Below are 22,575 nucleotides of genomic sequence, written 5' to 3'. Positions count from 1 at the left end.
CAACATTCAGAAAACGAAGATCATGGCATCTGGTCCCATCACTTCATGGGAAATAGATGGGGAAACAGTGGAAACAGTGTCAGACTTTATTTTTCTGGGCTCCAAAATCACTGCAGATGGTGACTGCAGCCATGAAATTAAAAGACACTTACTCCTTGGAAGGAAAGTTATGACCAACCTAGACAGCTTATTAAAAGCAGAGACATTACTTTGCCAACAAATGTCTGTCTAGTCAAAGCTATGGTTTTTCCAGTGGTCATGTATGGATGTGAGAGTTGGACTATAAAGAAAGCTGAGCACCGAAGAATTGATGCTTTTGAACTGTGGTGTTGGAGAAGACTCTTGAGAGTCCCTTGGACTGCAAGGAGATCCAACCAGTCCACCCTCAAGGAAATCAGTTATGAATATTCATTGGAAGGACTGATGTTGAAACTGAAACTTCAATACTTTGGCCACCTGATGTGAAGAGCTGGCTCATTTGAAAAGACCCTGATGCTGGGAAAGATTGAAGGCAGGAGGAGAAGGGGACGACAGAGGATGAGATGGCTGGATGGCATCACTGACTAGATGGACAGGAATTTGAGTAGACTCCGGAGTTGGTAATGGCAGGGAGCTCTGGCGTGCTGCGGTTCATGGGGTCACAAAGAGTCGGACACAACTGAGCGACTGAACCGAACTGAATCAGGAAATAATGCAACTATTTCAACTAAGTGTTCATCTCACTCCCCACACTGCCCCCAAAATAAATAAATGAATAGGAAGAAAGAAAGCAGAGGAAAGAAATTGAAAAGAGAAATTTATGAAATGAAAAGGGATAGTAAAATGAGATGATGGGCAAACACTAAACAAACATCCAACACAGATAATGAGGGAAATAGATCAGATCAGTCGCTCAGTCGTGTCTGACTCTTTGCGACCCCATGAATTGCAGCACGCCAGGCCTCCCTGTCCATCACCAACTCCCGGAGTTCACTCAGACTCACGTCCATCGAGTCAGTGATGCCATCCAGCCATCTCATGGAACAAGAAAAGAAATGTAATTATAGATGCAGAAAAAATATTAAAAGATGTTATATAATACACTGTACCAAAAAAGTGGTATGTTTTGATGAAACAAATTGTATAAAAATTGGTAATAACCAATACTAAGGAGAGTTTAAAATTTCTCATGGAAGTAGTTGAAAAAGTTATATTTTTTAAGTCATTAAAAAAAAAAAGAACATTACCCAAAGTAAATTCTTACCAAAGCAACCAGAGGACAGGAAAGGATGAAATAAGGTGAAGTATGGAAAAGGAAATAACAAAGTAACTAACAACATGATATGACTGTTAAGTGGAAAAACCCAAGAGAATCAGCTAAAGGTAGCTATCTAAAATGAGAGTTGCAAAAGTGCCTGGCTTTCAAATTGTTAAAGGAAAATAACTTGCTTACATGGCAAAACAAATTTGTTGGAAAATAATAATGGAAAAAAATCCCATTTTCAACAGTAACAAGGAATAAACTTTGTCAGAAATAGGAACATCTATGTGAGGAAAACTATAAAACTGTACTAGATAACTTGAAAATCTTCAGTACATGAACTGACAAAACATTTCCTGATGACAAGAATTTTTTTTTAAGATGTTAAGTTTTTGCAGATTAGGTTTTATTTCAATTTTAATACATGTCCTGATAAGGTTGTTTCTTAAAGGGGAAGGGAGTTCTTAACATAAAAAATTCATCTGGAGGATAACATATAAGAAGAATTATTTATAAAATTCTTCTGGAAGGATAGTGTAGAATAATCAGAGTTGATGGATAGAGAATTGTCTTATCAGAAATTAAAATAATGCTGTATAAGTAACATAATTAAAAGTATTAAATGTGTGCTCGAAAAGATGGCAAGATTGATGGAACATAATAGAAAGTCTAAATGCAGACCCAAGTCTAATATAATTTGTGTTGGTATATAATAGACTGTATTTCTGTTTCTAAGATGTTATTGGTTGAAAGACACCATTTTATGTACCTCAAAGAAAGAAAGACATGATTTCTGTTACACCATTACAAGCAGTTGATGAGAATGCAAATTGATTTCATAAAATTTAAATGTGAAAAAAGCATACTGTTGAAATAATATGAATTTATTTTTTGAGGTGACAATTTAAATTATTAAAGTATGAATAACTAAGTTTCATAAGAATCCAGTAGCAATTTCGGGGGGGATTAAGTACAATTAAAAGATTAAAAGTGATAGAATGAATCTGTAAAAGTGCTAGAGGAAAATATTGGTTTATATGTAGTTTTAAAACAGGGAGCTTCTTTTAAAATCAAGACACTATAGTTGAAAACTTAAAAGATGACTTACTTGAGAAATTAAATCTTTTCTGCAGCGAAAAACTTCCTAAATTAAGATAATTGGCAAATAACAAGTGAAAAAAGATTTTTTTTACAAGGTTGGTCATAAGGGTATAAAAGGGCAGGTCTTGTGTGTATATGTGTTAGTCACTCAGTCGTGTCTGACTCTGTGTGACCCCATGGACTGTAACCCGCCAGGCTCCTCTGTCCATGGGATTCTCTAGGCAAGAATACTGGAGTGGATAACCATTCCCTTCTCCAAGGGATTTTCCTGACCAAGGATCCAACCCAGGTCTCCCGCATTGCAGGCCAATTCTTTACTGTCTGAGCCATGAGAGACCACAAGCAGAATGTAAGAGTTGACGCCCTGCTCTGCCACAAAGCCAGAAGGAAAACTGTGGTTGCTAAGAACATCTGACCTCTGGAATTATAGAAAAGGAAACCTCAGTGGATGATTTGAGAAACTACCCAGTTCCCTTCAGCATAATTTCCAGAGGCCTTCAGTGCCCACTAGCTCTCAGAGCTGCTGTTGTAAGCATGTGAAATAATGTCTGTACAAGTACTTTGTGAACTAATAATATTACGTAGCACTGATATTTTATTATCCAGCTCTGCTACTTCTTGGTTTTCACCTAATATGTTTTTGAATATTTTATTTTATGGTTATACATAGTGATTGATTTTGGCTGGTGATTTTATTTTATTTTTGGTTCTGCAATAACTACTTTGTTTTTATATATAAGTGCTTCTGATTTTATATCACTTGCTAGTAGATGTGGCATTTCAAATGACCAGCTTTAAATTTCATTACTATGCTCTTCATCCACTCTTCCACATCTTTAAGAAATACATTGTGCAAACTATCTGAAAATGGGTCCAAGCTTTACATTTTCTCAAAGAACCCTGTTTGTTATAAACCTTTTTCTTCTTCATAGATTTTTTTCCAACTTAGGTATTTCTGTTTAATAGAGTTAAATTTTATGAAGGGTATAAAGAGATTAATGAGATTATCATGAATGCTCTATAAATGTGACTGCTTTCAGAGAAAAATCAAAGTATATTCCTAAAGGGATCACTTGTCCTCTCGCCTTTTCTTACCCTGAGCGTTACTCTGTGTCTGCCTGTCTGTCGAGGCGGGTCATGACACAGACACATGCTCGGTGTTCTGCCCTGAGCTGTGGTCGGTACAGCCAGCTCTCACTGTGTGTATGCTGAATTTGCCGTTGTAGTACCTTTCGATTCCTGAGGTATTAATTAATACCACTTACTGGGCTTCCTCGGTGGATCAACAGTAAAGAATCTGCCTGCAATGCAGGAGCCACAGGAGAAGACACGGGTTCCATCCCTGGGTCGGGAAGATCCCTTGGAGTAGGAAATGGCAACCTACTCCAGTATTCTTGCCAGGAGAATCCCATGAACAGAGGAGCCTGGCAAGCCTGATTGAGCCTTAAGATTCATGCGGTTGCAAAGATTCGGACACGACTGAGCGACTGAACTGAACGGAGCGATTAAACAACAATGTATTTATTCAAGGACTTGACTGAGGCTTATGATTTGAACTGTTGTCCAGGAAAGAGTTCCTTTACCTCGGTCCCAAGCCTAGCAGACTGCCTGATGACCACATCTCAGCCTCACCGGCTTGTCTTTTCCTTTCCATACATGCAGTCAATCTTATGAAGTGACAAAAAGAAAAATCCTGTTTATGAAAAGTGGCCATCAAGCAGGAGAAAACTTAGTAAAAATTGAAAAGCAGTTACATTGTGATATGAAGATAAGGAATGCATGACTCTCAAGAACATGTGATGTGGGAGATAGCCAGATGCCTTCATAAACAGTTCCATGTTTATAATTTGGGGATTCACAAAGGTTGGAGGACATAACCCTTTTGTTTGCACTATACATGGTATGTGGTCTTAAAATGACGAATGCTGATTTATTTGAGTAAATGCAGTAATGCCATTTACTCAAGGTTTTTACTTGCAGTGTCCAAATTTTAAATTTTTCTTGATAATGGAATCAGTGTTAGAGAAGTAACCTCTGCAGTGGTAATACTGATAAATAAGGATGGCTTTACTGTCTAAAATAGAAAAACTCTCACAAACAAAGAGCAAAAGGAGGATACAGATAATTAGTAGTGTTAAAAACAAAGTGCACATCAAAACTACACGTGCAACTATGCATCATTTCAGACTCTCTGAGATCCTTTTGTGCTCCAGGAAGAAATAAGAGATAGCAAACCACAGTCTTCATGGGCAAGACTGGGTCAGAACTGCAGTCTCGCATCCTTTCGTTAACTTGGTTAACATTTTTTGAGTCCTGCTGTGTGCCAGGCCTGGCTAGCTGAGGAAGTGGAACTGACAAATAAAATCTCTTAAGCCCGAGATATGTATAGTCTAGAAAGAGAGACAGAAATAAAGCTCCCCATGATCCTCCAGGTGATAAGGAGCTAGGAGAGGTGTCTGCCTCCCCTGGGGAAGTGGGAGGCCTCTGGGCGCTCCCTGTGAAGGGCACGTAGGGATCTCCTGGGTAACAGGAAAGAGACTGGGACCAGCAGAAAACTATAGGCAGAGGTGTGGGTGAGCAAGAATAAGGTGTGGGTCAAGAAACTGCCAACAGTCATCAGACGGGTAAAAGGCACAGGGCAGCTGCATGGTAATAATCTGGTCTTTGAGGCTAAGCTGAGCTGGGGTTTCGGTTTTAAACGTAAGCACCCTGGAGCACGTGACTTAACCTTCCTGAGATTCTGTCTTCATCTGTAAAGTGGATGTGAGCACCTTTCTCAGTGTAAGTCATGCAGACCAGAGTCCATGTGTGTCCTGAAGCACGGAGCACCGCACCTACTCTGCAGTGGGCACGCGATGGGGGCCTGTGTTACGTACGTAGAGGCAGAAGAGACAGGACGTTAGAAACACTGTTCCCCAGAGGTACAAGGTCATCAGACTCCTCGCAGAGACCCCTTGGGATCAGAGCCCCGTAGAATGAGTTCAGTTAAGATTTGACATCATCTTCCATTTATATATACCATGTGTTTGACTTTCTAAGAAAGGCCAGGACTTGGGAGGTTAGGTTATGATTTTCTTCAAAGATTAATTCTGCTCTTAGACCTAATGGTCATCTCTACGTGCATGTATTTGCAGTATCAAAAATGATTGGAAATACTCTCCTGGATGCAGAGGTACATATTTGAAATTTGAGACTGTCTCTGTGAACTGTTTCCTACATTCTATTTTGTGGATAATTGTGTTTTTTAGCTTCTGATTTCTCAGTAAGGAAAGGCAGCCTGGGTGACCCAAAATTCTGATGTGCATCAAAATTGTTCTCTTGGCAAGAGTACAAAAATCCAATTAGTCTCCAAAGGACAAATTGTCTTTGGGGATTCAACTGATATAAAATTCGTGACAGTATCTGGAAGAAAATAGTACTCTAGGATTTTTTTGAACATAGACAACATACATTTAGGACTGTGTGAAATGAGTTTGCATGTAAATTAACTCAGTTCATTGTTCTAGCTTATATTTGTGAGGATCCGTTTGCGTATTTGGAGATGGCAAGCATTCCTAAGAGAAAAGCCCTAGACCTCTGGGGGTCTGTGTTAAAGTCAGTGCATGTTGTGATTATGAATAGTAACATTTGTTCAATTTCTTGGATTATTATAGGGGTTTGCCAACTTGTTAATAAGATGGAGGAAACCACTGGCAAAGTTAAGGCTTTCAACCGCAACGATGAACAGTTTCTGGAAGCTTTCGTCATCTTTTGTGGCTTGGGGATCCAGAACACACAGATGTACGAAGCAGTGGAGAGAGCCATGGCCAAGCAAATGGTCACGTTAGAGGTGGGCTGCCCCTGCAGGACGCCTCAGGCTCCCTGTGAGCACTCTCGGCCGACCCCTCCCTGCGGCAGCGCTCGGTGTCTGTGACGTCACTGCGACCATACAAGAACCACGTGCTTCCTCTCTCCTCACTTAAACAACCGAGGAAACTGAGGCCCAGCATACTTTAGAAACTTGTCGAAGGTCATACGACCACATCAAAGCTCAGGCCCCGGGTCCCTTCTGTCCTCTGCTTTTTCGGCCGAAAGCGGTCCTTAGACCTTAGTGAGGAGCCGCTCACACTGATGATAGTCCTCCGTGCCCTGTCCTTTCTCCATTGCCTGAGCCTCCCTATCTCTCCTCGTGAGCAGCTGTATTCACACAGCAAAAAAACAAAACCAAATATCACAAGCACTTAGAATCAGAAATGAGGAAAAGGGAAAACTTCCAAATTACAGATTTGTGGATCTTGAGAAAATTCTGATTCAGTAAGTCCTGGGTGGAGGCTGGGAATCAGTGTTACTACCAGCACAGCCCCGCTTTACCCCCACCAGGTGATTCTGAGTGTGAACTACTGGCCTGGGGACTGGCCTCAAACCTGACTCCCTCCCAAGCAGATTGCGCCTACCCACCTGGGCCAGCCTTCTCCAGATGTGTCTCACTGACTCCCTGAAAACACTTTGTGTAAGATGGAAATTTCTTACATCATAGACCAGTCTAGCGAATTAGACTTCAGAAAGGGCATTCCTTAGTCATTCACACACTGGTGTGAAATATATTTTAGTGTTTGCCTACTTTTAGCCAGTAGAGATCAGTAGGAATCAATGTTTGAGTTATGGATTGTAACTTTTCCTCCACCCCTTAATAAATAAGAGCTAGAAAGATATGTAAGTCAAGATTTACCAGTAACCAAGATGGTATACTTTCTAATGTGAATATAAAACTCTAAATAGTTTTAGTAAAGTACTAATATAAGAGACTTTGGATTAGAAATCAGTAGAAATCTGTTTCAAATACACACACACACAAGTATACATATATTTTAAATTAAATGTATGCATACATATACATATATACAATTTTTAATACAATTTTTTACTGTTTCCATGACTACTGAAGAATTGACTCTAAGCCAGCTATCAATTAGAAATTAATCTCTTTTTAAACATACTTCCTATTTGGAAAATTTCAAACATAATGCTGAAGTAGAGAGGATAGCTAAGGAGCCCCCGTGTCTTCATTAGCTGTCCTCAGTTGACCTGTGGCTACTATCATTCCATGCATACTCTAGCCCACTTCTCTGCACTCTTCTTCCTTATTAATCCACTGATTACTTTGAGACAAATCCCAGGTATAATTTTGTTCAAACTTTCTGAATATTTTCCCCGTTGAGATTTGCTTCTATTTTTACACTATAGTTTTATTTCAGTTAAAAATGAGTACTTCTACTTTCACTTAGTATACCCATTTTCCAATTTCAATTCATTATAGGAAATCGTATCTGTGATCACCAAGTTAACCTTGAAAAAATTTTCTCCCAAGGCATTGGATAAAACCCAGGGACATAAATGCCTTATGTTTTCTTATGACAGGGAATTATTTTCACCTAGACGACATCAGTATAATGACAGTAAAACAACAGTAAATAGCTAACCTTTATCAAAGGCTTACTCTGTGTTCTAACATGCATTAACAAAAGTTAATCCTTACAACACAATGAGTGTGGTGCTATTTTTATCTTCAGTGTGCGGCAAAATTAATTTTTTAAACTTAGTATGTCATATTATTCCTTTATTCATTTGTCCGTGTTGCATTGCATTGGTTTATAGTAGACTAGTTCAGGGTCGCCGTCTTAGCCTTCCTCAACAAACCACCTCCCTAGTGTCAACGGCAGGTTAGCTGTGACCCGTCAACTTCACGGCAGCAGGAAACAGCAGCTCTGCGGTTCCTTAGGTTTCCTAGTGATTAATGCTTCAAACAGTAAGACAAGTCACATGTATTACCATAGTGTAATATTCTGAATCACAGTACATAGGCATATTTACCATTTGGCTTTAGATTTTTAATTGCTTACAATTTTAAAAACTAGTTAAGGAAAGCTGGTTTGGGCCACTGAATTACTTGACTTGCCATTTAAAGTCTGAAAATGAGGTACCTTTTTATCACTGACCCTAAAACTTTAAGAGATTTTAGTAAATCTGTGTTAACTCTGTCAAAAAGGAACTTTTAAAAATATTTAATATGATAAACAATTTAACATATAATCACTACCCTGGTTTAGAAGAACATCTAAAATATTATCCCATCATTTGGAGTTATTGGTTTTGAAAATGGGAATTAATGATTCACATGTTAAGTTATAGGAAGATAGTAAATCTGCCTTACTATCTTCTTGTAACTCCACTAGGATGGTGAAAAGTGTACAAGACTAGGAGATGAAAGCTGGGTCCCAGGCCCTCTTCTCACTGGGTGTGAGCTCAAGCCAGATGATGAGAATCCCTGAGCCTAGGTGTCCTGTGCTGTTAACAGATGAATTTATAGGCCACTTCTGCTCTTCTCAGTTCTTGAATTCTACGAGTGGAAGAGTATCCTTAAATCTGTCTGACATTTATCTCTCTGCTATGCCGTTTTTCCTTACAAATTCTGCAGTGGTTACAGGCCTCATCCAAGAGCCACTTCCAGACTGCTTTCTTCCTAAATATCGACATTAAAATGTCAGCTTATGCAGAAGTCTTTTATCTTGATTCAGTACACCAGTAAAATAACTAAAGTCAGTATTTTTGTTTAAGAAAAGCAACACAGAATTTTCTGCCAAGTTTGAGCTGATAGTGTGACTTATAAATAACGTGTTTGTTGTATCAACGTTGTCAGAGGAAAAGTGACAGTTTTCTTTGAACACAGGGAGTATAACTTTATGTTTCCATAAGAAGCATTTGAATAAAAACCTGAGATTTTCTCTCTGTTGAAGAAAGCAGAAAAGAAAATACAATGTTCTGAGGCGTCTAGATACCTCTGCAGGAAGGCTTAGGAGAATCCCAGGCTTGAAGTTGTGGTCTGTGTTGGGTGTTCCTCTCTTGTCTAACATGCATTCCTTCTGTTCTCGCCCCATAGGTTCTGTCTTATCATGCTTCAGCTGCAGAGGAAGAAACCAGAGAGCTGCAGTCCTTAGCGGTAATCCTCCTCCTCCTCCTCCTCTTTTGTAGAAATGACTAACCAGAGGCACCTAATTAAGACGTAGATATGCTTCTCTCAGGGCAGCTGCTGCTGCGGGTAGTGGTCCCCAGACCTTTAATTAAATGTGGTAAATACTTATATGGACATTTATAAAAAAATCTAATCCTATTTTCTTGCAAGGCTAGAAATTCACTGATAACACAGAGCAAATGATAACATTGTATTGATTTTGTAACACATTAAATGATTCTGATATTTTCCCAATAATTGTTATAATCTTTACATCTTTCTTAAGTCAAAATTAAATTTAGTTTTTGGTTCCTGGGGAAGTGTGGACAGGGGATTGCAAGGTGGTGGTGTGGTTCGAGTACTAACAACAAAGATTTTATAGCTTGTTACTGATAACGTACTCTGCGTTATTAGAAATGGAGAATGGTTTTAATTTCAAACCATATGGCTTGCAGAATGTTATTTGAAATTGGGTTCAAATAAGGTCAATTCCTGAATTTTTGCAAAGTTTTTTTAATTTATTTATTATGGATGCTTTTATATAATAAGCATCTATCTTATTTAGGATGCTAGGAGAGAAAAGCACATTGATGTGTGTCTTGATGTGTGCCCCAACTTGATTGAGATTGCCTTGGTTGAGGTTAATGGAAATTCAAAGCACTTAGGCACTGATAACCAAGCCTGCCTTGTGAGTTTACATTCATGTGAGACAATGTAAAGTGTATGTGAGATGTCGTGGGAGTGAGGGACCAATGAGAGGGTCGCTGAGGCTACTGAGATTCCTTCTCTTTGTCATCATCATTATGGCTTGCCAGATGGTCATGCTCCATGCCCTTATATATGTTTTCTCATGTAAACTGCACAAGCTGTGCTATGGATGCCACACTGAAGCCCACGGACTTGCTCTGGGTCTCACCAGCAGGAAGTGAAGAGTCAGAATAGACATTTGCACTGTCTGTCTCCAGAGTGCTGCACGTTAGCGCTGTCCTGTCTGTGATGAGCTTTAGGGAGGGAGGGAGGTTAAAGATGATTCAGACGTCCTGGCCTTGGTAGTTCAAAGAATGATCATCCCCTTCATTAACCAAAGTGGAAATATTAAGAAGGAAAAGATGGATTTGATGCAGAACATGGTAAGTTTGAGATGCAGGTGGAACAACCAGATAGACATCTTGCACACTGGGAAGGGCAGGAAACTAGAGGTGGCAATTTGGAGGTTAAACAATAGGGTTTGGGGGTGGAATCCCTTGATAGTGAGATGATAGGAATGGAGCAAGTGTGGGAGAATTCGGGAAGAATGCAAGGCTGAGGGCAGAACTGTTGTAGGTATACGTTTAGATGGAAGCTGTAGGAAAAGAAGCCAGCAAAGGCAGAGACATGGTAGTTAGACAGGGAGGGAGACTTAGGCTAGGGCAGGCAAGCAGAACAGCTTTTATAAGGAAGGAGATCCCATCAGTTGTTGCAGGAAGGTTGAGAAATAGGACTGAGAAAAGGCTGCTGGATTCAGTGATTAGGTGATGGTGGAGAAGGCAGCTTCAGGAGTGAAAATGCAAAAGGTCGGACTAGATGGTGAGAAAGTGGGGGAAATGAGTAGTAGTTTAAAAAGTATGTTTTGTATGAAAGAATGAAATGGCTAAGAAGGGTGCTGGCTGCATCATGTGAAGTTTTTTATTGTTTTGTTTTGTGCTTGTGAGCAGTTTGCTTACAAGCAGGAGAGGCAACATGTTTGTGGACAAAGGGGCAAGGTCCAGGGTGAGCGTGAGCCTAAGAATGTAGGACAGTGACAGAGGTCTGGACCTTGAAGTGGTCTAAGCATTACAGACATTTCTTTGGCCAAGACCAGAGAAAAGGGGTGATAATAACAGCTACACTTACTCTGTTAGTCATTCAGTCGTGTCTGACTCTTTGTTACCCCATGGACTGTAGCCCACCAGGCTCCTCTGTCCATAGAATTCTCCGGGCAAGAATACTGGATTGGGTTACCACTCTCTTCTCCAGGGAATCTTTCCAACCCAGGGATCGAACCTGGGTCTCCTGCTTTGCAGGAAGGTTCTTTACCATCTGAGCCACCAGGGAAGCCCCACACTTACCGAGCACTTACCATATACCTGGTGTGTTTGAAGTTCTTTGTGTATGTTAAGTGTATTAAGTCTGCAGCTACCCTATAAGGTCAGTATTAGCATTTTGAAAATGGAATCTGAGGTTGAGTTTAGATTGCCCTGCTCAGAATCTCCCAGGTTGTGAGTAGGTACCAGGACAGACAGTCCAGACCCAGAGCACACACATCATTGCACAGCCCTGGAGAAAGTGACTAGGAAAGGAAGGAGGGTCCAGACTTGTAGATTCTTGATTAAATCACTGAGTATGAAGCTGAGTCATCTGCCAAGAACAGTCGAAGGAACTCGAGATGATTTCATCTGAAAGGTTAAGCTTCTCTGGGGGTTAGCCTCATTCGAATTGGCTATATTTCTTTTGCTCATGATGATGTTTGAAGGAATGAGCTGTTTTTCAATTATTTACAAAGGTTTAAAAGTTTAAAGTATCTCTCACATCAGGCTTAATTGCCCATTTGTCTAATCCTCCTAGAGTGCTAGAGTTTTGCACTAACTGCATGCTGTGAGCAGGAAATGATCACATGGAGAGAAGCATTTTGAAGCGCTTGCAAGCTCTGTGGGATTAATATTACTGCAAAATGAGGCTAGGTTACACTCTTCCATGTGTTGTTTCAGATAAATAAAAACTAGCAAAGATAATGCTAAAAAAATTCATTAGGATATTAAATTTTGCTTTTTACTCTGAAAATAGCATAGTCTTTCAGAAAAATCTGAAAATTATTTTCTCAATCATGTTTATAATTTTGGCAAGAGGAAAACACTTTGGAAAAACTGAGCATTGCTGTCTTGCAGTATTGTTCAAAACCATCTGTTGTTCCATTTGGAAAAGAGATTTCTGGCAGCTGCATTGAGAAATTTAGGATAACGTAGGTCAGATAATTCATTTAAATTGGTTGAAATTCAGAAAATGATTTCAACTGTTTTCTGTCAACCTAATAAAAATTCCTTTGCAGCCCCAGCTACACAGGTGCCTGCATCATCCAGCAATTACCAGAATTGCTATCTTAGTCACGTGTCTGATGGTTCATCTCAATTTAAAACCTAAAATAATTGAAAAGCTGTCAAAGGCTTAATTTTTATTTTTAGAAATGCGTTCTTGAAATACTATGCTTAAGTACACTAAATATTTCTGTGCTCAGAAAAGTTCTCGTTACAGCAGAAAGTATAACAAAGTTGATAGGAAATTCAGAATCCCTTTTTTCCCCTTGCTTTACTTGACATTTTTGTCCTATTTTTAATCTTATTTTTTGTTGGCTTGAAATTGGGTGTAGCAGAAATAGGGCCTTAAACAAGCATTTTGTCACATGCCCTTTAATGATCTCTCGTCACAAGTTTTGAGATAAAAATGAAAGGACCCCAGTTGACCTGGCTCTGATCATTAGAAAGTCATAGTTAAGATATCAGAATGAATAGTGTTTCTTACAAGTAGCTGCATATCTGGTTGATCGGTTGCCTCTTCTGCCTTCTCTTGCTAGAATCACAGTGAATAAATATCTATTGGAGCTTCGTTGTTTAGATGAGCTTCCCAGTTTTGTCATGGAGTCGGTGCTGATTCAGTTCCAGTCCCTATAGCTTGCTCTATGTTATAGCAATTTCTTTAATCACAGACGTTGTATCTAAAAGCACGCAGACCCTGTTGTGATCCTGTATCAAAATAGTGAGAGAGGAAGAAACTACCCACTCAGGCAGGATTTCCTAGGATAGAATTTATACCTCATCCTGACCTTACCCTTTCAGTAACTTCACACGAACCCTCTTGATCAGGCACGTCTGTGAACGCTGCAGGTAGCAGCAGTGAGGGCCAAACCCAGATGCCCGACTCAAATCTCTTAATGCCGAAGGCAGTGGTAGAGGACAGAGCCAGTTCCTTATGTCAGGGTGCTCATCACATTCCTTCTTTGGGATTTCTTTGGGAGAAGTCTCTATGGATAATCAAATTTTGCAAATGGAAAATTTTGAGCAGATAATAATGAAGAAGAGTTGACCTATGAGCTTGATAACCAGTGTCACTGAACCGTAGTGTAGTAACAAGGCATCCAGTAAGGCGCCTACTTCCTCACGAAGAGCTACAAGTATTTTTGAACAGTTTGGGTCCTTTCGCTTCCTCTACACGGTCAGCTGATGCATGCATTTTTATAGATGTCTCTAACATGAATTGGGCTGTATGTCTTCCACATTGCCAGATTTAATAGATTCTGTTTGATTCTTCCTACTTTCATTTGATAAGTGTATTAATTCCAGTGGCAGTCTTAGCTCCAAAGTATGGGGGCACTGTTCTTGAGTTCTTATGTACTAACTGGATGTTAGCCAGATCTGTGTATTAGTCTCAGTTGCAGTCATACATTTTCTCTGAAGTTTTACTTATAAGCAGGTATGGACTTTACTGGAATCTTGACACAGTCATGTGCCTTCTTTACATGGTTTTGAAAAACTTTATGCTAATCTTTCAGGGTTTTTTACAGTCTGTGCCTCTTCCATATTGCAATGTAAAGGAATCCATTTATATAATGTTAAAAGGAAGGAAAAATCATATAAATACATTGATATAGTTATTGAAGAAAATACTAATCTGGTCCTGCTGTGCCTTACTCCCTTCTTCATTCTCTTTAAGATTTGATTCCATGTGCTGAGTTGGAATATTCACCTCTTTTTGTATTAATAATGTTTCTTTCTCATTTGTATTTGAATCTTCTTAGGAGAGATGTAGTCTAACAGCCTTATACACTAATCGTGTGGGGCTTTTTCTTTAAGAATACATTTTCTGTGCACATTAGACATGAGGAAGACATTAAGCATCTGTAAGGTGTAGTGTGATGGCTATTATGTGACTTTGTTCAAAGACCTGAACCCAAACTGCTGTGTACAGAAGAATGCCCCAAGGCGTGAGATAGTGACTGGAGGAGAACTTCAAATACCCGACTGGGCGTCTCTCTTTGTAGCTACTGATAAACATGTCAGATATCTGAATTTCATTCCTGTAAATAACTTCCTTAAATCATGTATCATTGAGGAAAATCTCTTTTCCTCTTTACATTTATATTGAATAAACATCAAGGAGGAATGTAACAAAATGCCTTCATAAAACACTGAAGCTAATTGGAAGAATTTGACATTTTATGGAAGATCAAGTTCAGTAGCTGCCCTTCTTTTCAGAGTTATTATGATAAATAACTTTCTGAATAAGGAGCCTATTCTTAACAGTTGGCTGTTAGGAGTTGTTTCTCTGATTTTTGTTTTACGTCCTGATATTTGATACGTCAGACCTAAGGCAGGCCGAGTGCCTGACTACAGTGTGACCTTTTTTGTCTGAAGCTCATACAGTTGAGCTCATTGTGTAGCCACATGTCTGTATTTTCTTCTGAGGTTACCACAGACTTTGCCACAGGCTAAATATAAACCTTTTTGCATGAGCATCCACCAAAAATATGAAACTCAATAATTTTTAAATGACCCTTATATTTACCTTACCCAAGTGTATTCTTATTTTCCTTGAGCATGTGCTTTATGGACTTCAAGGAGACTATGCATTTTTAAACTGTATTCTTTCCTATAAAGTTTCTTTTCCATGGTTGTGTAAAAGGGACTCCAGGGTGTCTCCTTCTGTTGTGTAAATACTTATTTCATGATAAGCGGTAGTTGAATAAGAGAAGGGCTGTCTTAAGTAAGGTACTGATAAAGCTCAGGAATGATTGTCCCTGACTTTATAAAGATAGGTGACTTTATTAGTCAGGGTTCTCCAGAGACACAGAACCAGTAGATTTTGTATGTACACCAGAAACATTCTTAGGAATTGACTCTCGTGATTACGGGAGCATGGAAGTCTGGCAGTCTGCTGTCTCCAGGCTGGAGACCCAGGACACCCGTGGTGTCATCTGGCGTGGTCTCAGGGTGCGAGAACAGGGCAGGCTGATGGCAGAAATCCCGGTCCAAAAACCGGAGAAGGTATGGGATGGCCCCACTCCAGCAGGGTGGGAGGCAGCAAAAAGGGGCGAATTCCTTCTTTTCCCACCTTAGGTTCTGTGCAGGCCCTCCGTGGCCTGGGTGGTACCCACCCACCCTGGAGAGTAGTCTGCCCTGCTGAGTCCACTGATTCAAATGCTTGTCTCCTCCAGGAACACCGTCACAGACACACCCAGAAGTGTTTAATTTGGGCACCCTGTGGCCAGTCAGAATTAACTATTCGAAATGACTTTAAAACAGTAAATGTGTACCTAAGTTCCCCATCACTGTGTTGTTAGCGATCACTCATGCAAACTATCAGCATATTTGTGTTGTCGTTACTTAAAAATCTGTGTATTTCCATTATTTATGTATCTGTCTTCTCCATCAGACTGTTAGTCCTTGAGTCCTATTTTAATAATAATAATAATAGAAATAGCTATTATTTAGTGATTGCTTAACAGGAACCTGGTTTACACGCTTTGTTGAATGACTGATTCTGGAAAATTCAGACTTTTAGAAAGTCTGTAATCTAGCATGAAATAACACAGTTCATAATCCGTCAAAGCATTCAACAAGATTATACTTTCTTTTTTCTTAAAATGATTATGAAGCTAGAAATAATTTAATGGTTGAATAAAACCGCCTGCTGACTGGTCACAGAGCTGGTCCTGTTGAGGGGTGCCGAGATACATTTTCATTGCCGGCTTTCAGTTTCATGAATATAGCATGATGATTAAGAATGGGAGTCTAGAGAGAGGTGTCTGGGTTCAGATTCCACCTCTGTGATACTGGGCAAATCTGTGCCTCTGTTTCTTTATGCCTCAGTTTCTTCCTCTGTAAAAAGAGGATAATATAGGAACTTCCTTCAGAGAGTTGGAGTGCCCAGAGTTCCTGGTACCTATGCCCCCTCCACATGCACATTATGTACCAGTTACTGTTAGTAGTGGTGATCCTGGGAGGAAAATCAGTTCTAATACTGGAGAAGCAACATTGAGGCCTTCATCTTCCCTGTCACGTTCCAAGTCTTTCTGCCTAAGGTGTTGGAAGATGGCGGGAAGTAAAAGTGCCCACTGAACTGAGAAGGTGTCTTTAAATGAGGCAGGCAGCTCCATGTGAGCGGCGGATCATGTCACTGTAGGGCACCTCACGGGTGGGGTCAGAGGACCGACAATGTGGAAGCATCCAGCGCTGCCCTCCACACCACGGGGCCCACCGGGACGGTTTTGTCGCTTCCCTGGGGTGTGCGGAGGTGCTTGGAAGCAGGGCGTGCACTCCTAAGTCAAGATTTACGCGTGGGTAACTAGTCTCTCAGGTACTGGGAGTATGGTAAGCACGGTCTTCACCACTGTTTGGAGCCAGCAGGGCAGAGAGGTCACCTGGACCTAAATGACATCTATGCACTACAAAGCCCTTGATGACAGAAGAATTATTTACTACAGAGTACAGTCCTGGGGACTGGGGAGGGTCAGTGGAAGGTCAGCATGGCCCACGATGGCGTCAGTTGTGCTAACAGGTACATAAAAGTATACACTCATTTTCTAGCCAAAGAACAACAACAGGTAGGTGGAAAACTTACTGGAAGAAAGCACCATATGTTCTAAGAGAAGTGTAAACCTTTTGTTTATGAATTATATGTAACCAGTTCTCTACTTGAGGGAAGTCACCTTGAGTTGACCATTTTAAGTAACTTCCTACGAGAGCTGCTAAAAAGCAGAAAACTTTTGGTAATTGTTTTCCCATCCTGAGTTTCCAATGTTCTTGCAAGTGAATGAATCAAACTTTATTGCCACTTACACTGAGTTTTTAAAATGATAATGTGAAGTATTCATTGTGCAAATGAAAGGAAGTCAGCTATAAATAAAAATTTTCAAAAGTAAATAAAGTGAATACTTGAACTGTAAGAGAAGGCACAGTCTACAGTTCATCTGTTGTGTCTGACATAGCATAGTTCATTACAAATTTTAATGTTTGTATTATAGCTCTTTACCAAATTACATTATTGTTAAATATTATTATATATTATTAAATATTATGTTTAAATATTATTAAATATTGATGAATTGATTAGGTGCTTGATCACAAATTTTTTATTTATACATTCATATTTAGCTCTTGTTTTATGTGAGTATTATGTTAGGTGTTCCAGATATAACAGTGAATAATCAATGTCTTGCCCTCTTGGGATTTAAAGAATAGTGAGGGACAAAATGTATAACATAATTGTATAATACTATATAATTATAATCAGGAAAAAAGGTTCTATGACTGTAAAATATAGGCATGCAAAATTATACTGTAGAGACGTTTCCAGCATGAGTGGCCACACCTTCTCAGCATCTCAGTTTCATTCCTGGAGCCTCTGCCGCTCCTCATCAGTGCTCTAATGTTCATCTGTGAGGTGTGGCAAGTCTGATTTCATCCTATACCACAATTCAGCAACCTGCAAGATAAGACAGAGTGTGGGTTTCGGCTCTATTAGTGCTTCAACGGACAGAATGTTTTAGGAAGACCATAAAACTCTTTACTTTTCTCACAATTTATAGCCCAGAGCTTCTCCTTCCTTCCTGTAATACTGGCACAGCAGCTGGAAGCAGCGTTCCAGCACCATGTGACACGGCAGCCGTCACGGGTCCTCAAGGATTTCCTTCTTTATAACTGCACGTGATGACCTCAGTGACTGTTACATGCTATTGATTATTAATAACCACTCTCTAATGCAGCGGTTCTCCAGCACTCACCAGAATCATCTGGAAGTTTCATTATAATACAGATGGCTGAGCTCCACTCCCAGAGTTTCCGATTGAGTAGTTCTGTGTGGTTGGTGGCTGTTCAGTCACTAAGTCGGGTCCGACTCTTTGCAACCCTGTGGACTGTCGCCTGCCAGGCTTCCCTGTCCTTCATTGTCTGTGTTCTGTGGTACAATCCAGGAATTTGCATTTTCAGCAGGTTCTCAGAGGCCACTGCAGCCGCTGGAACCAAACTGTGAGAGGCGCTGCTCTAACAGAAACTTGATTCCTTCTACCTTGTCCAAGAGAGCTCTCTGACCCAGAGGGCTCACCCTGAGAACCTGTTGCCCACCGACACTTTGCCCAAAGAGCACCATCAGGACTCAGTTGCAGATAACAGAAGCTCCTTTTGCTGTTTAAAGCAGAAAATAATTAAGTGCTTTCACATAATTGGAGAGGGTGGCTGGATGACCTTAGGAATTAGTCCTACAACAGAACTGTAGTTTGGTTCAGTGTGGGAACTCCCATGGAAGACAGAATCAGAAACCCATTATAGAACCTCCTTCCAGAATCAGCCAGGGCGGTTTGGTTTGGTAGTCAGAAAGCGTCTGCTGGAACTGCAGCCTCCACAGCTTTTGACACCCTCTGGAACCACATTTCAGGAACATGGGTTCCTCATGTGTTAGTTTGAAATCCAGGTCTCCCTCAAGTATACCTCACGGGAGAGACCAAATTCCATCTGGAACCCTAGATGAGAGGGAGTCTGGGAAATAAATTTTTGAGCTTTCTTGACTCTTATGAAAACGAAGGCTCGCTCAGATAAGGTGGATGTAGATACTGTGTTAATAGAGTCTTGCTACAGGGTCTACCACAGAATGTTTCTTGGGTGCAGCTGAGACATACAAAAACGGGAAAGAACTAGCTATATGATGACGTGAGGGCTATATTCCAGGCAGCGGAGGAGGAACAAGGAGACCCAGAAGTGAGCGAGTATTAATTAACCTTGAAAACAAATGGCCATGATACAGACACCTCCCCTATCCGTACATTAAAAAAAAAAACACACACATAGATGGCAATTTCTGAAAACTCAATTTTTCATTTAGGGTGTTACTGCAGTAAGTATAGAGGCCGCCATGTAACCAGTCTCACCCTCCTCTGCTCTCATGGTAGAAGCTAGGATCCTGTATTTAAGCCTTCTTGGAGGAGGAATGTCTCTTCTCTCATGTGTGAGGAATCAAGCATGAAAGGCATAGTATAACCATAACAGCTAAGGTGCACCATCTATCTAAATGGTTAGAGAACTGGAGACAGAGCCTGGACCTATACAGGAATGTCACTGGCAAGATTTAGATGCCACTCACAGGGTGGCCTTGGGTTCCAAAGTGAAAAGGCAGTACGAAATCCTAGATGTGTGGTCGCAGGGATAACTTAAACCTTAGCGATGATCTGATCCAATCCCCTCATTTTACAGGTGAGAAAATAGGCAAAGGTTGAATGTCTTGTTCAGGGTGACAAAGTCAGTGGGACATCGGGACCAGAGCCCCTAACAGCAAACATGGCTTCACCATGTGCTTCACCTTGCTTTTAGATTTCTCTTTTTATGATCATTACCAGTTCAGTCGCTCAGCCGTGTCCGACTCTTTGCAGCCCCATGGACTGCAGCACGCCAGGCCTCCCTGTCCACCACCGGCTCCTGGAGTTCACCCAAACTCATGTCCATTGAGTCAGTGATGCCATCCAGCCATCTCATCCTTCGTTGTCCCCTTCTCCTCTTGCCTTCAATATTCCCCAGCATCAAGGTCTTTTCACATGAGTCAGCTCTTCACATCATTATGCCAAAATGCAAATGTGGTGGCTGATCTGGGATGTTGCTGGGTCACGATCAGTTTATTATGTAGTTCCTTATCAGTCAGATGGTGTTCACAACAACTGTTTTGTTTTGTTTTGTTAATATTTGTTTTATTTTTGGCTGCACTGGGTCTTGGTCATGGCATGTGAACCTTTCGTATCCAGGCTCCGTAGTCATGGTGCACAGGCTCTAGCTGCATGTGAGAGCTTAGTTTCCTGAACAGGGATCGAACCTGAGTTCCCTTCATTGGAAGGCAGATTTTTGGCCACTGGACCACCAGGGAAGTCCCATTAAATAAAGTGTGTTTATTTATGGCTGGGCTGGGCCTTCATTGCCATGTGCCGGCTCTCTCCATTGCAGTGCACTGGGCTGCTCCCTGCAGTGGTTCTCTTGTGGAATGCTGGCTGGGGCGTGCAGGGCTCAGTGGCTGTGGCATGTGGAATCCTCTCGGATCAGGACCAAACCTGTGTCTTCTGCGCTGGCAGACAATTCCTAAGTGCTGGACCACCAGGGTCGTCCAGAACAACTGGTTCTGATTAAAGACCGCTGAGCAATGTGTCCAGTTTCACCCTTAGTGAATTTCACTTCCAGAGCTGTTTGTTTTTAATTTTTGCAAGAATGGTGAAAAGGGATCAAGGCCTTAGGAAAAGGAGTCATAATAAAAAAGGGACTTAAATGAATTTCCTCTAAAGAGTCATACAAGGAATAGTTTATTTATTAATAGTTTATTACTAGTTTATTAGTTTGAGTGGCAGATGTAATTAAAGGACTCAGAAGAAAAGTGACATTATATTAGCAAAGTGCCAGGTTAAATATTTAATCCAAGGAGCTTTGTATATGTTTTTTTACATTCAGTATTTGGTTAATTTGACATGGATTGGAACACCCAACTCTAGAAAGGCTTAACTCTATTCAAATTAAGCAGGCAAATATCTAATTGTTTTTCCCTAAGAATTCACAAGCATTGTGCACTCACGTGGGAGAATAGCAATGTGGAAGAGTGTTGTTGTTGTTCAGTCTTGTCCTACTCTTTTGCAATCCCGTGGACTGTAGCCCACCAGGCTCCTCTTGTCCATGGGGTTTTCCAGACAAGAATACTTGAGTGGGTTGCCGTTTCCTTCTCCAGGGGACTTTCCCAATCCAGGGATCAAACACGTATCTTCTGCACTGCAGGCAGATTCTTTATCACTGAGTTACCAGGGAAGACCTTTGAACAGTGTTAGGTGGTATCATAGTTCCAGAAGTTTTGAACTGGGTTATTCGGTCATAATACATACATATATTTATAGCACTGTATTGCTTTACAGAGTCTATAAAATGTTATGTCTGTTAAGTATTCAATATCATAAGTTATATTACCCCCCAAAGATTTCACTTTGCAAATTCTGACAAACCATCCCTGAAAGAAGCTATGAAAACCCAGAATTGTATATATATAACCTCTCCCAGACACACCACATCTTTTTTGCCTGCTTATTAGTAAGATGTAGAATATTTTATTTTATAAATGGTAAGTTAGAATGACAGGCAATATGTTTTCTTTCAAATCCCCTGTATCCCAAGCCCTTTCAAAGCAAACAAAGTTGAATTCTCTTGTGATGGTCAGAGAAGCAGTTTATGAGAGCTTTAATGATGTATGACTTTCTCATGACTTATTAGCAATCAATCCCAAGAATCCGGAACCTCTGTATCACTGACCACAAGGTTCTGAAGGAAAATGTCTGCACTCCCCCATTAGATTAGCTCAAAAGTCTGAGTCATGGTGTGACGAGGCTGATCAAGCAGAAGAAAAGCGTCTCTTGTCTCGGAAGAGAGTGCTCAGGAGTTAGAGTGTGTAATGGAGCAAGGCACCAGGCATGTTGGCTGTCTGTGTCCCGTGCGTAGTGTTTAGAATGTCCTTTGTGGAAGGAGCGAAAGCCAACTTCCTGTGCTAAGAATAATGATGTCCTAAGGAATGAACATCTGTTCTCTTGTGCAGTGTCTAAGAGAAGCAGCTGTTAGCTGCTTTGAGTTAAAAAGTAGGTTTGCTCCCACCTCCACACTTCCGAGCTCTACCCCAGTGCCTGCCCGGTCCCTGATGCTGGAGGCTGCTGTAAACAACACAGCCATTTACCCAAACATTTCAGTCCCCCTGCCTTCCCCTCCTCGAGCCCATGCCTAAGCCCGTGGAGCCGGCTGGACAGAAGGCATATTTTCTTGTGAAATTTGGGCTCAGGGAAAGAGACTTAGTTTGGAGTATGAAGAGGGTGACATTCTTTTAAAGTTGAAACACGTCTGGTATGCCTAAGTAAAAGGTGCCAGTCAAGATGCACGGAGAGTGTGCACGTGCCCGCAGCTTGGCAGGGGAAAGCTCTAGGTTGCTCCATACGGTTTTATAATTCTGTGTTTGACCTTTTCACTTCACAAAAAGATGGATTGAGAGCAAGGAAGTGATATGGCAGATACTCAGAGGAAACTTGAGGGGTTTAGAGAAAATCAAGGAAAAAACATTAGAAGGAACCTGGTCGAGATTTCTATATTTTCTTCCCTCTGCCCCCTAACCAAGTTAAAGCCTCTTAGATAAATTTCAGCCAGATGTGGCTAAGGCCGCTAAAGTGCTGGCAGAATAAATAGTC

At 40.7% G+C, this 22,575-nt stretch overlaps 1 protein-coding gene across 1 annotated transcript in view; it reads left to right on the top strand.

Moving 5' to 3' along the window:
- PDE5A (phosphodiesterase 5A, cGMP-specific) overlaps positions 1 to 22,575 on the top strand; it is a 128,748-nt gene that overhangs the window by 64,927 nt on the left and 41,246 nt on the right. The window contains exons 9-10 of the mRNA XM_010835012.1: positions 5,995 to 6,170; positions 9,258 to 9,317. Of these exons, the coding sequence (XP_010833314.1) occupies positions 5,995 to 6,170; positions 9,258 to 9,317 (236 nt within the window). The remainder of the gene's footprint in view (positions 1 to 5,994; positions 6,171 to 9,257; positions 9,318 to 22,575) is intronic.

The sequence above is a fragment of the Bison bison genome, unplaced genomic scaffold (assembly GCF_000754665.1).
Source record: "Bison bison bison isolate TAMUID 2011002044 unplaced genomic scaffold, Bison_UMD1.0 scf7180017845482, whole genome shotgun sequence".
In the NCBI taxonomy this organism is placed as follows: domain Eukaryota; kingdom Metazoa; phylum Chordata; class Mammalia; order Artiodactyla; family Bovidae; genus Bison; species Bison bison.
Note: the sequence above shows the minus strand (reverse complement) of the source record. Positions and strands in the feature narration are given on the sequence as shown.